Source organism: Lithobates pipiens, unplaced genomic scaffold (assembly GCF_037356315.1).
Source record: "Lithobates pipiens isolate NorthernLeopardFrog02 unplaced genomic scaffold, aLitPip1_a1.2 Scaffold_13, whole genome shotgun sequence".
Classification (NCBI taxonomy): Eukaryota; Metazoa; Chordata; class Amphibia; order Anura; family Ranidae; genus Lithobates; species Lithobates pipiens.
This window is the reverse complement of record NW_027507718.1, coordinates 43,619,466-43,633,746: the sequence shown is the minus strand read 5'-3', so window position 1 is coordinate 43,633,746 and position 14,281 is coordinate 43,619,466. Positions and strand designations below refer to the sequence as shown.

At 42.1% G+C, this 14,281-nt stretch overlaps 1 protein-coding gene across 2 annotated transcripts in view; it reads right to left on the bottom strand.

Annotated features, from left to right (window-relative positions):
* KDM4C (lysine demethylase 4C) overlaps positions 1-14,281 on the bottom strand; it is a 732,113-nt gene that overhangs the window by 40,761 nt on the left and 677,071 nt on the right. For both annotated transcript variants that reach the window (XM_077475057.1, XM_077475058.1), the window contains exon 19: positions 11,321-11,491. In XM_077475057.1, coding sequence (XP_077331183.1) covers positions 11,321-11,491 — 171 coding nt within the window. The remainder of the gene's footprint in view (positions 1-11,320; positions 11,492-14,281) is intronic.

Here is a 14,281-nt window from a genome sequence, read left to right as displayed (position 1 = left end):
AAAATGAATATTTTTCTTTTCACAAAATTGTCATATTAACAGGTTATTTTTCTCACATGGCATATGCATACTTGCAACTATACCACAAAACACATTCTGCTTTTCCTCTTGAGTATGGCGATACCACATGTGTGAAACTTTTTCACAGCCAGGCCACATACAGAGGCCCAACATGTAGGGAGCACCGTCAGGGGTTCTAGGGACATAATTTACACATTTTTGAAAGCAATAACCCAACACATGATCTAGGAGGCACGATGAGTCTTTTGAACATGTCATTTTTTCCTACAAGTTTTAGGAAAATGTGGAAAGAAAATGAAAGTGCCTTTTTTTTTTTTTTTTTTTTTTTACACAAAGTGGTCAATTTCTAAGATATTTCTAACACATAGCATCATGTACATACAAAAAAAAATGACATCCCAAAATACATTCTGCTACTCCTGAGTATGACGATACCACGTGTGATATTTTTACATGCCTGGCCACATACAGAGGCCCAACATTCAGGGAGCACTGTCAGGATGACCACTGATGAGGCACAGATGAGCACTAATGTGGCACAGACGAGCACAAATGAGCACTAATGTGGCACGGACGAGCACAGATGAGCACTAATGTGGCACGGACGAGCACAGATGAGCACTAATGTGGCACGGACGAGCACAGATGAGCACTAATGTGGCATGGACGAGCACAGATGAGCACTAATGTGGCATGGACGAGCACAAATGAGCACTAATGTGGCATGAATTGGGCAGGGATGAGGCATGGATTGGGCACGGATGAAGCATGGATGGGCGTGGATGAGGCACGGTTGGTAGAGCTGGACTATTTTCTAAAAAAACAAAAAAAAAAACGTAAAAAAAAATCTGCGATTCTTAAAAAAATAAATAAAAAAAAACACGATTCGAATCAAGTTTTTTTTTTATTATTGACACCGTGCTGGTCCTGAAGAGTTTTTAGGTGAGCCCGCAGCTTTGGCCTAGTCCGCGGTGTCCAGCAGACTAGGTCGAAGCCAGGCCTCGCCAAAAAACTCCTGCCCGCTGCACCTTAGGACCGACGCAGTGGTGAAAAAATAAATAAATATTTTTGCTTAAATTTTGAATCGATTTGACCTCTCAACTCGATTCAAGATTTAAATTGTTTTTTCCCCCAGCCCTAACGGTTGAGCATGTTTGAGGCATGGCTGGGCATGTTTGAGGCACGGATGGACATGTTTGAGGCACGGATGGACATGTTTGAGGCACGGATGGACATGTTTGAGGCACGGATGGACATGTTTGAGGCACGGATGAGGTATAAATTGGCAGAAACTGGCTGCATTGGAATACATGGAAAACTGTGCATGCATTTTTAGTGCAGAAAAAAAGCGCACGGAACTGCATCGGGTGTGAACTAGCCCTTAATCTGTTCAGGAGAGCAGGGTAAAAACACTATCCCATCAGCACCAAGAATTGTCACCACACTATGTGAACATAGCCATGAGATATCCAATTAGAAAATACAAATGTTAAATTTAGCTTTTTATTCTTAAAATTCTTTCTCATTTTAAACATTTGAGATTTTTTCCAATTTTCTATTGTGGAAAAAATATGGACTTTTCAAATCCTTATATAAAATTGTTACATCTTATCACTGATGAGCTCATCTGTCTGTCACTCTACTTTCCTCTGCCATTAGCCAGATCAGCACATGAACTGAACTGATTGACTGCTTGTGCTGTCTCCTTTTCTTACACTGAAGCTCTACAATACAGTAACTGAGGCTAACACCAGGTGAAATTCAGGTATTCACACTACTTGAATTGAAAATATTAAGCCTAGGTTCACAATTGTACGGTTTGGCATGCAATTGGACATGTCAAATCAGCGGCTATTGCCGGCAATGGCACTGTCCGAAGCTTTGTGGCGCAGCACCGGTTTCCAAAAGAAGTTCCTGTATTACTATTGGCGACTTCGGGAGGGCGATTTGTATAGACATCTGTGCAGGACCCCACAGATGTCTGTCAAATCGCCCCCAAAGTCGGACTGTATTGACGGGTTGAGTTCAGCTGAACTTGCATGATTTCTAACCCGCAGCAATGTGAACCTGGGCTTAATGATGTATTATTGATTACAGAACTGAATTAATTTGTGTATATATCTGCCTAGATTTTGACTTGAAACTTAAATTCATTTTAAGCATAAGAAGAAAAAAAAGGTGATTATTAATGAACTATTAGTGCACTAGGCATAGTACTATTCATTTTGTTAGATCACCTCACACATATTCATGTGTGTATCCTAACAAAACAGAATTTAGTGACAACCACATTTAGCTGTGCATTGTGTTGAAGACACAGGAAATGGGAAACACAAAATAACCTGAAAGTCTATTCCAGACCGCCATCCACTTTTAATTCAGCGTGTACCTTAAAAGAAAAGGTGTGAGGTAATCAATTTTCAAGAGGCAAACGTGATATGATGATGAAAAAGCTTTATTTTCCTGTCACTATGCACATTCCCCGAGTACAGCGGAGTCATGGTATAATGAAACATTTTTCACAGTGAAGCGCATTAATTTAGTAATTTACCCTAAATAATTACAGTGTTTCAGTGTAAATTATTATATGTAAAAAGACCCAAATCATTAACGTAATGTTTGCTATTGTCAGCCTTTGAAGCTGCAGCTTGTTTATTATTATTATTTTTTTTGTAGGGTGATTGCATAGTCCGCACTATTATATATTTATAGGATATTTATTTGTATTTCTGGTTTGCGTCTATCCCAGAACTCCAGCTGAGTGGTGAAATGCACAGCTGAAATACATTTAGGGCCCGAGTCAACAGGCTTTGGGCTTGTATTGATGGGCAATTGTGTTTGCTATCAGTTTGATGTGTTTCTCCGATCATTTACAGTTGGAAGCAAAAAGGTATTTGCTAGCACAAAGGAGCTAGTCCCACATCCCCGTTTCACGGGACTCACCTGTGGATCAAAACCGTGCCTGGTCCAGATAGATACAGAAAAATGCAAAAATCGGTCTCATGCTCCTCACTGTTTGACCAAGGTTTATTTTACACACTGATAAAGATGAAAAGCCTTGACACAAATGACTTATGCAAAATGCGTCAAGGATTTTCACTTTGACATCTGTTTGCAATGTGAATCAGTGCAATAAACCTTCAGTTTAGCACATTGGACCTGTTTTTTGGATCATTGCTAGTTTATTGACAAAAGCATTTGACTTGCAGGTGACCTCCTAAGCTGAATCAATCTGCTTTAATCTACTTTTGCATTATAATTGTATGGGGACACAAACAAAAGTTTGCCATCATACTTTTAGCTACCAAAATATTTCTAATTCAGAACAGCCAGTAAACCCTGGCTCACTGCATATCCATGATGATGATACCGCTTTTCTCTACTGCAGCTTCTAATGACACCTCCCTTCCCATTTGATTTTAAAAGAGCAGCAGCACACTGCTCAACACTCCTTCACTCTCAAATTACATAATCAGTTATGAACCAACATTTTGAAAGCTTAGCTCCTTTCCCTTCAAGGAAGGCTAATGCCTGATTATAACAGGAAAGGGGCTATTACTGTCGGTTTCATTAATGCGCATGGGAACGCATGCAATATTTGATTAGAGGGTTGCAGACCTTCTAATCGAACATTGCATGCATTCCCATGCGCATTAAAGTGGTTGTAAACCCTGTACTACCACTTTTACCTACAAGTAAGCCTATAATAGGGCTTACCTGTGGGTACCATGAATATCTCCTAAACTTGCATCATTTAGGGGATATTTAACTGTATCCGCATGTGTCGAAGTCATCGGCACATGGGCACTGAAGAAACGGCTGGCTCGTGTCATTTCTTAAGGAGCCATGCCCGGACTGGCGACTCCTGTGCGCATGCGTGGGAGTAATGTCATCGCGACTCTGGCAAATCACAGCACCGGAGCCTGTGATCCAGGAAATAACTATAGCGGGTTATTTTTTTAAGAGAGAGTTTACAACCACATTAAAGAGGCGAATAGGTAAAAATATGAAGGTTCAAAGATGTTTCCACTGTGACACTAACTTCTGACCACTTTATTAGGGCTAATCCCTAATCCCTTTCCAAAAATGGTCCTATGGCCCAACAATAGCCCAGTGAGTACAGTACTTATCCAACAGAAGTATCATAAGGCAGTCTTTATAGTTTCATCAGCACACCATACAATGTTAAATAGTTTTTCCAAACTTATGAAATAGCAAATATGGTTCCCAGAATTTGAGCAGCAATCAAACTTTCTTTGAATCTACATAAGTGCTGTTTTTCTATAAACAGAAAAAAAGTGTACTTTTAAAGATGTTCTCTGTCAATGCACATAAAACTGAAAAGAAACCAGATGAAAAACCAATGAATATGCACTCTGGTGAGTAAACAACAAATTGTTTGTAATTTGTAACTATGGAATCATTTACTAATGTTTAGGATTGATGATTAGGGTAATTTTAGGATTGTAACATTCAAAAACAAACATCTGTCCTAAACATTGTCTTGAAAGTTTTTTTTTTCCCCCTGATTTCTCTTAATTCTGATTGTCATAAGCAATTAAGTAACTATTAACGCACCCCACCATCTGTGCATCAAATGTGTTGAAAACTCACTAAGCTTAAAATTGAGTTCATGTTATTTTACACACCAATTATTCACCTGCTCCTAATTAGAGCAAATGAAAATGCATTAAAACTGCATTCAAGGTTAAACGTCTCAAAATAAAAACTCAGAAGGGCTGTTTTTTGTAAACATGTGTAATGTACATAATGTAATATTAGCTAATATACGTTTCTTACATAAAATTTCATTGGTATGTGTGAACTGTATGAAATGGGTTAATGTTGACTTTTTTTGCAATTCTATCTGTGACCGTGGCAAGCAGACTTTCCCTTGCCCTGAATCTGACTATAAGACCTCTTTCACATGTTTGCGGTAAAGCGTCACTCCTTTTAGCAGCGCTTTAAAGCTGTTTAAGCGTAAGGGACGGTGGGAGACTCTTGAATTCTGATGGTGGTGGGGGGTGGGGGCTCTTGACATCTAGTCTTACTGATACAACTGGCCCTTTCAGGGCAACCATAATGCTAATGCAACCCACAATGAAACTGAGCTTGACACCCCTGCCTAATGTGGTTTTCCACCCGCCTCATATACATATTGATTGATTTTGTGCACACAAAAAAATGCCACTCATGATTATTTAAGAGCCAAAAAAATGTTTAGAGCATATTAAAACAATAAAAGAGGTTTCTCAAACCTAAAAAGACAACAGACATACTTTTCTGAACTCCACAAAATGTAACTCATTTTAAAGGTACAATGATGCTTATAGATACTGTAGGATAGACATATTAAATGTCAGCTAATTGCAGCTACAAGCATCACTCGGGTACAACCACTTGAGCAAAATGACGTACAGGTATGTGATTTTGCAGAAAGTGGTTAAATAAAGTAGTCCACAGCTTTAGATCCCATCCATTTTAGATTGTAAGCTCTTAAGAGCAGGGATCTCTGATTCCTCCAGTATTGAATTGTATTGTAACTGTACTGTCTGCCCTAATAATAATACAAAAGGTGAAAGATCTATTGAGCAGTTAAAAAATATTGGCAACTTTTATTAAAAAGAGCATTGTAATATTTCTAGACATTGTCTTTGGATCTTATTTGGATTGAAATGATGTTTCAAAAACACCTGAAGATGGGAAGAAACTCCCTTTATCCAGAGGTGGGCAAATGTCAAGCTTTAAGCCCCTTTCACACAGGCAGACCGTTCAGATCCGCCTGTCAGTTTTTTTCAGGAAGATCTGAATGGTCACTCTATACAGCTCTATGGAGCGTCTGATGTCAGTGGTGACATGGCTGCTGACATCCGATCCACCCCGATCCGATCTGCAAAATGCACACAGATGGATGTCCTATTTTCTATCTGTCTGGCAGATCGGATGAAAGCAGACAGGTGGTCCGTAATCATCCGATCCCCCCATAGGGGAGAGCAGACTCTGACAGGTCCATCTCTGCACAGAGGCGGATTTGTCATCCGCCGGCTCAGCGGGTATCAACGGAGCGATCCCCGCTGAGCAAGCGGAGCAGTGAAAAGGGCCAAAGAGCTAGAACATCCAGCTGTAAACCCCAGCGAATACTATATTTTAGTTGAAGATTATGCAATCCATTCATCTCTGTCAATGATGCAGACACTCATATTATTGTGGTTTCAAACTGAATGATGATGTAAATGCCTGTCAGTCATATGTTGGAAGATTCGTAACTTGCATCTCCTATTGCCTGCTTCTTTTTTTATTCAGCGTTAGACATTATATTTATGATGTGTAAAACATTCCCTGGAGCTTAGAAAACAATGCTTTATCCACTGTAAAGTAAAGTGCACACTGTGATATATACCACAGGGAATAATAAAAACTCCTCAAGAAAATATAGTCACTTCTTTTCCCTGGAACATGGTTTTGGAAAAAACGATGGCAGAAAAATATCTTGTTTCAGGTGGAAACCTGAGACCACTTTTGGCAAAAAACCTGGACCAACACCACTCTGTCCTCATGAATAATCAAGTATGGCTCTTTACAAGAAAGAGCAGCCAATTCTGAAACCCTCCTTGCTGAGGATATAGCAACCAAGAACATTAAACGTCCTTGTCAGAAGGACTAAGGGAATATTTTGTATCTGTTCAAATGGCTGTTTTTGTAACACTGACAAAACTAAGTTCAAGTCCCAAAGGTAATCTGACTGGCGGATTAAGCCACATCACATCTTGCATAAAACTCACAACTAAAGAATGTGAAGCAAGCAGTCTTTGAAATAAGACCGATAAAGCTGAGACTTGGCCCTTAACCATTTGGCTGACCAAAGACCAGAGCACTTTTTGCGATTCGGCATTGTGTTGCTTTAACTGACAATTGCACAGTCATGTGATGTGGCTCCCAAATAAAATTGACGTCCTTTTTTCCCTCCACAAATAGAGCTTTCTTTTGGTGGTATTTGATCACCTCTCCGGTTTAAATTTTTTGTGCTACATACAAAAAATAGCGACAATTTTGAAAAAAACGCATTATTTTTTACTTTTTGCTATAATAAATATCCCCAAAAAATATATAAAAAAACATTTTTTTCCCTCAGTTTAGGCCGATACGTATTCTACATATTAAAAAAAAAAATTGCAATAAGCGTTTATTGATTGGTTTGCACAAAAGTTATAGTGTCTGTAAAATAGGGGATAGTTTTATGGCATTTTTATTGATAATTTTTTTTTTGTAATGGCAGCAATCAGCTATTTTTATTGGGACTGTGACATTATGGCAGACACATCGGACACTTTTGGCACGATTTTGGGACCATTCACATATATAGCGATCAGTGCTGTTAAAAATGCAGAGTCCACGGGACCCGTGATCATGGTCACTGAGCTCCCGGTGGGCACGCCCACAAGTCGCCTCTTAAAGGGCCACATACAGGTATGTTAATCTGTCTGTAGGTGCCCTTCTGCTGCAGTATATCTGCGTGAGGTGGACGGGAAGTGGTTAATAGTACTCAAGGCAAGACTTGTTATGCCCTGTGCCCTTAACCTGCCTAGAGGTGGGGCAAGAACCTTTGTAAACACCCGGGGTGCTGTAGCTAGCCCTGAATGGCAAGGCTACAAACTGAAAATGCTGCTGTTCTATCTCAAACTGCAGAAACCTTTGGTGAGCAGGAAATATAGGGACATGCAGATATGCATCCCTGATGTTGACAGATGCCAGAAGTTCTCCTTGTAGGATAGAAATCACTGCCCCAATTGACTCCATGCAATAGGAGTGGATCTTCAGGAACGGATTTCGATTTTTTAGATCTAGAATGGGTCTGCCATCTCCATTTGGTTTTGGTACCGTAAAGAGGTTTGAATAAAACCCCAAACCTTGCTCTTCCGTGGGGGTTTGTATGATCACCCTCCGAGCCAGTAATTGGTCTAATGCCTGAAACAGATTGTCTTTTCCCTGGCTCTTTGGGGATATTTGACCTCAGAAAACAAGACGGTGGAAACTTCCAAAATTCTAGTTCTTACCATATAGACACAGTGGAAGATGACCCATCTGTCCCAAATTTCCTCTTGCCAGACTTCTGAGTATTGCAGAAGTCTGCCCTCCACCCTGGCGAGGGGGGACGCCCTTTCATAATGAGGCTTTAGAATTCAGTTTTTCAGATTTCCGCCCCCAGGACTTCTTTTGTGCCTGGGCTTGACCCTGAAGCTTTCCTCTAGAGTATGATGGTGGAGGCCGTCTCCACTGCCTACAGCCAGATGGCCCTGGTGCAGGAGAAAGAGTCCGCTTAAATGAAGGACGTTTATTCTTTCTTTTGACTGGCAAATGAGTACTTTTCCCACTAGAAATCATGAATGTATGTATTTTTCCAAATCATCTCCAAATAGTTGATCCCCATGAAAAGGAAAGCGCTTCAGCTGACCAATATAGGATCCTATGCATGTGTACTAGCACAAGGTGGAACGCCTGGTCAATAGAATCTTTAATGGCGTCTATGGCAAAACATAAAGCTCTTGGTAGTTCGGCCAAATCTGGGGCTTGTACAGGAACCTCTTTAAGGGCCTGTCTAAACTGGTCCTTTAGGGATTGACAGATGCCTATTGCAGCCACTGCAGGCTGAGTAACCACACCTGCCAAAGAAAAAGAGGATTTTAACAGGAATTCCAACCTTTTATCTGTTGGATCCTAAAGCATTTGTGCATTGTCTACTGGACAAGTTAGACTTTTATTCACACTGGAAATCGCAGCGTCAACTGCTGGTACATTCTATATTTTGGTGAATTTCTCCTCCATGGAATAGAGAGAGAATCTTTGGAGGGAGAAAATGCTTATACGGGTGATCCCATTCAGCAAAAATTAGCTGTTCTAATAATGCATGGGCAGGAAATGCATGCAAAGGCTGTGAGGGTTTTAAGGAACCCAAAGAAAAAATTGAACTTTCAGCTGACTCCGTTAGGGGTAGCTTGAAAGTGGAACAAACGATCTCCGCAAGAGCTCGCACCAGCAATTTTTCAGATTGAGAGGCTGCAAAGGGTTCATCCACCATTGTTTCCTCTGCAGGGGAGTAATTGGTTTCTCTTTCCTCCAGGTCGCCTGAGGGTAGCACCTCATCCTCTACCCACTGTCCCCTTGGTGAAGGGTCTAAGGTGGGGGAGGGGTATCTAACACGCTTCCTATCCTTTTGGATGAAGGATGCGATTAAAGCCACTAATCTTCCTTCTAGGCCCAGCAGGGTGGAGGAAAATGCATCTTCAGTCATGTATACAGGGGCTGAGATGTCAGAAGCAGCTGCACCACCAATTGGTTCCAATGACTCACCCTGGCTTACCCCATCTTGTATTTCAGGAGAAAATGACAGTGTGGAGGCACAACTGGAGTTCCCAGCGCCTGGGGGTGGAATTTTTAGTACCTTCTTTGTGGTGTCTTTTTTGGAAGCCATAGTCCTAAGCAAAAAAGCAGAGGCACTAAGTGAATGCACTATTTGCTGAGCAATAGTCTAGCAATACAAATGCCGCTATAAAGTTCAGCTTGGTGCTGAGTAAAATTGACTTTTTTCTGTGCTGGAAATGATTTTGCATCTTTTCCTTGCGTGGCCCGAGCGCTCCTGTGTCCTGTGTGTCAGACCACCATCTCTGCAGTTGCATTTAAGGCAGAGATCTCCTGCTTGAGAAACGTCTTTTTAAATATCTCAGTTGCGTGCTCTGCTCGCACACCAGTGCCTAAACCACACCCCCTCGCTGCAAACCTTGTTCAAGATTAGGAATCCCCACTGGCTGCTGAAACCCCACACATGCTGTTTTAGCTGGACACTGAGCTGACTGAGAAGCAACGTATCAAGGTACGTGCATTTACTCCCTCTAGTGGAAACTTTAAGGCATGACATTTTACTCATGGAAGGAAAAAACCATAGGTGGACTTTTTACAGTTCCTAGGCTTCTTCTCTTACCTTATCCTCGCCACAGAATACTGCTGTGACAGACAGATCCAAACTTCATCCATCATGGCGGGCTGTGTTAAAAAACCTTCAAGGACCAGGTCCCTTTTTATCCATGTTCCATTCCCTTGGACCTGTATTAGCACCCTGCCAGGAAAATCTTTAGGTAATGCAATCATGACCAAAAAGCTCTGGGTCCCGAGGTCCAGCCCTGCAAGGAGAGGCATTACAGGCAAAACCTGGTGTTTCATATACAAGGCTTCCTTAGGCTTCCTTAGAGCCTTAGGCTCTACGTCTGACCCCGTTTCCTCTTCAGAAGAATGGGGAAATAAAATCTCCTCCTCTGGATTATCACTAACTGCGCTCTGCGGCAGAGCTCCAGAAAGGGCAGAAGTCCTATCCAAAGATGGACCCTGAGAGGGGACCTGCATTCTGTCAATTAGGGATTTGAGTAAGCATCTTCTGGCAAGAAACAGCTGGTCATCTTTGACCAGATTATCTATGCATGTATGGCAAACTACTTTACTCCATGAGGAGCTCAATTTGCTCATGCAGACTGCACATTTTCTTTTGGGTGGTTGCGCCTGGGCCTTATCTTGAGTCTTGGCCTACAAAAAAATTGACCGCCAGGCCATCATTAGACTGTCCAAATCTCCACAACACACCCTAGTGCAGGAGAAAGAAAAACGTGCCCCCTTTACAAAGTTCCACTAGGCCTATGGTGAAAAGAGCCTGCTTCACAACGCCTGTGCAGGTGTTGCAGAGGGATACATCCTGCTCTTCAAGTGTTCTGCAGCCTCGGCTGGGTGTCACTTCAGAAAACACCTGCCGCCCAATTCAACCGCTGTTCGCGCCTTTAAGGAGACTGGAACCAGCGTCTCCAGCGCCTGCGCTGATGACGTCACTGTGGCCGAAAATGACACTCCGACATTTTCTGTGGGTCAGCGTGGAGCACATACGCTAGTGTGCACCATATCAGTAAGTGAGCCCAGAGTAGAAAGCATATGGAGTGAAGTCTTAGCTTGTGTCTAATAAAAGGCAGAAGGTGCATAAAGCTCTCAGTCAACTAAAATGTTTAAAGGGATGACACCAAATGACATTTCCAAAATGATGTAAGGAAAGATTAATTTTCAGTAAGAAATCAGCTAAATAGGCACCAAACCTAGATTCTGTCAAGCTTTCCTGCAGCTCTCTGTGTACTCACATTTCCATTACAAAAGTTTGTAGTTGTGGTCAACAGGAACAGATAACTATCCATAAATTACAGGGAACATTTATAACATAAAATACTAAACCAGAGAGCAAACTTCCAAAAATAATACTTTAAATACTTACAACTATATCTTCAGGGAATGTATCTCTACTAATAGATCCATCATCAAACTCAACTTCATAGAATGTTTGAGACGTTATCTCAGCAACCTTGCAACTGTAGTATCTTGTGTTCCTGTGTTTTGCAATGACAGTCTGTCCAATGCTTAGCTTCTTCACTGTTGTTTTGCTTCTCTGAAACCAAATTAGAGACAAGAAAATTAAAGCTTTTAGGACCTAAAAGACTTCTACATCGATGCGCTTTCACAAAAAGTACCCAATAAAAACATCTGTATAATAAGGGAAAGAGTAATGTGTACAGAATAGGAAACCAAGCATGTGAGAACAATACAGCCCACTTTCTCAAGATGACACTTCTGTAAAATGCCAAAAACATCTGTTGTCAAGATGGTACATCCTTTATAGTCACACCCTATATTATTGGCTCTTAAAAGCCACATATTTGAGATCATATTTAGATAAGTTAAGCAAAATCTATTTTATTTCAAATGGGTCATGGAACAAGGCAGTTTGACATCTGCCAAAAGTGTCCAAGCATCTATGGTTCCCTGCACTTTGTGCCACTTTTCTGTCAGCTCAGAACTGCTTGAGAGCAAGACGATTCAATTTTAGGGACTAGGCAGAATGTAAATGAATAGAGGAGGAGCTGTGGGGAGGACGCTGCATGCAGGCTGCCGAGTGCTGAAAGAAGAAACTGCATGGGGAAAGCTGCACGTGGGTCTGCTCTGTGGAGGAGCTGCAAGCTAGGGACAAGTCGCTGGTGACCAGGGAGGCACTGGCTGCATCGAGAAGATTGTGGCTCGGCTGACAGAAAGCAGGATCAGTGCAGGAACCGACGAGGTGGGGAATGGCGACTGTGAGAGGACAGGTGGAGTAGCAGGAGCCAGGGCGCACTGACAGGTGAGCGTGGAAGATAGGTACTGAGGAACAGCCAATAGGAGGAAGCGGCAGGGGCATACTGACAGAAGGAGCGGTGGTCAATCTGAGTACTGGGAGTAATTCCTGTTGTACCTGCAAGTATTGGGGGTACACCTGTTGTAACTTGGATGTAACTTGGCATACTGGGAGTAAGACCGAGAGCACTACCTGTGGGGGGTCTTCGATACTCTCCTTGCGCCACCACTCCAATATAAGGATTGTAGAAAACGCTCCCAAAAAATCTTTCTCATAAATTCAGAGGGACTCAGGATAGGTATAACAAAACCATGGAAGAGAACTATAACACGAAATAGTGTAAAACCTTTTGTTACTAAAAAACAAAAAATAAAATCGCACTTACAGTTTATATAGAAATCATCAGCCTTGAGTCCGTTGCGTCCGGCCAGCGCAACGGACTCAAGGCTGATGATTTCTATATACACTAAGTGCAATTTTATTTTTGGGTTTTTAGTAATAAAAAGGTTTTACACTATTTGGAGTTCTATTTCTCTTCCATGGTTTTGGTATACCTATCCTGAGTCCCTCTGAATTTATGAGAAAGATTTTTTGGGAGCGTTTTCTACAATCCTTATATTGGAGTGGTGGCACAAGGAGAGTATCAAAGACCCCACTGGATTGGGAACCGATTATATATTCATATGCCTTTTGTGACCCTCTGTAGTGGGGGGTCATGATTTTCTGGTAAGCGGCAAATTTAAATTATTTGGTGGCGGATAAAGCACTACTTAAATCGCACAGAGCGGTGGATCGCTTATGGTTCATCTGTGGAGGACTTTATTCACATTCTCTATTATACAAAGAACTTTTTTGTATCTAGAGTTTGTATTATTATATATAGGGGCATGCGGCTTGGTCCTATACTGCAAGGAATAGGCGGTTCGCATGGTCTGAGTTTATAACATTTATATGTATTTATCACTCATGGTTTGATTTTATATTAATTTAAGTTTAGAGACTGGGTAATAGCCTATAATTGTCACTTTATTTATTTATACACATTTTGATGTTTGTGATATTTAGCGCAGCTTCTGTATGTATATCAGCCTCCCCCCTCACACACACCTGTATAAAATGTCAGCCCCCACACACACATCTGTATATATATGTCAGCCCCCCCACACACTTGTATATATGCCAGTCCACCTCACACCTGTAAATATGCCAGTCCCCCTCACACCCACCTGTATATATATATCAGCCCCCCCACCTGTATATGTCAGCCCCCCTCACACATCTGTATATATGTCAGCCCCCCCTCACACACACATGTATATATGCCAGACTCCCCACACCTGTATATATATGCCAGCCCACCTCACACCTGTATAAATGGCAGCCCCCCCACACACACCCCTGTATGTCAGTCCCCTCACACCGGTATTTATTTGTTAGCCCCATCACACCTGTATATATGTCAGCCCAACCCCCCTCTACTATAAAATGTCAGCCCCACCCCCCCACACCTGTATACAATGTCAGACCCACCCCCCCACTTGCATAAATGTTGGCCCCCCACGCAACTGTATATATGTCAGGCACCCCACACACACACCTGTATATATGTGGCAGCGCCCACACACACCCCTATATATATGCCAGCCCCCTCACACCTGTATATATGTAAGCCCCCCACACACCTGTATAAATGCCAGCCTCCCCCTGTGTATATATGCCAGCCCCCCACACCAGTATATATGCCAGTCCCCCACACACCTGTATACATGCCAGTCCACCTCACACCTGTATATATGTCAGCCCCTCTCACACACACCTGTATATATGTCAGCCCCCCCCCCCCCACATCTATATATGCCAGTCGACCTCACATCTGTATAAATGTCAGACCCCCCACACCTGTATATATGCCAGTCCACCTCACACCTGCATATATGTCAGCCCCCCCACCTGTATATATGTCAGCCCCCCTCACACACACCTGTATATATGCCAGCCTCCCCACACCGGTGTATATGGCAGTCAACCTCACACCCATATAAATGTCAGCCCCCCCCCCCCCCACACCTG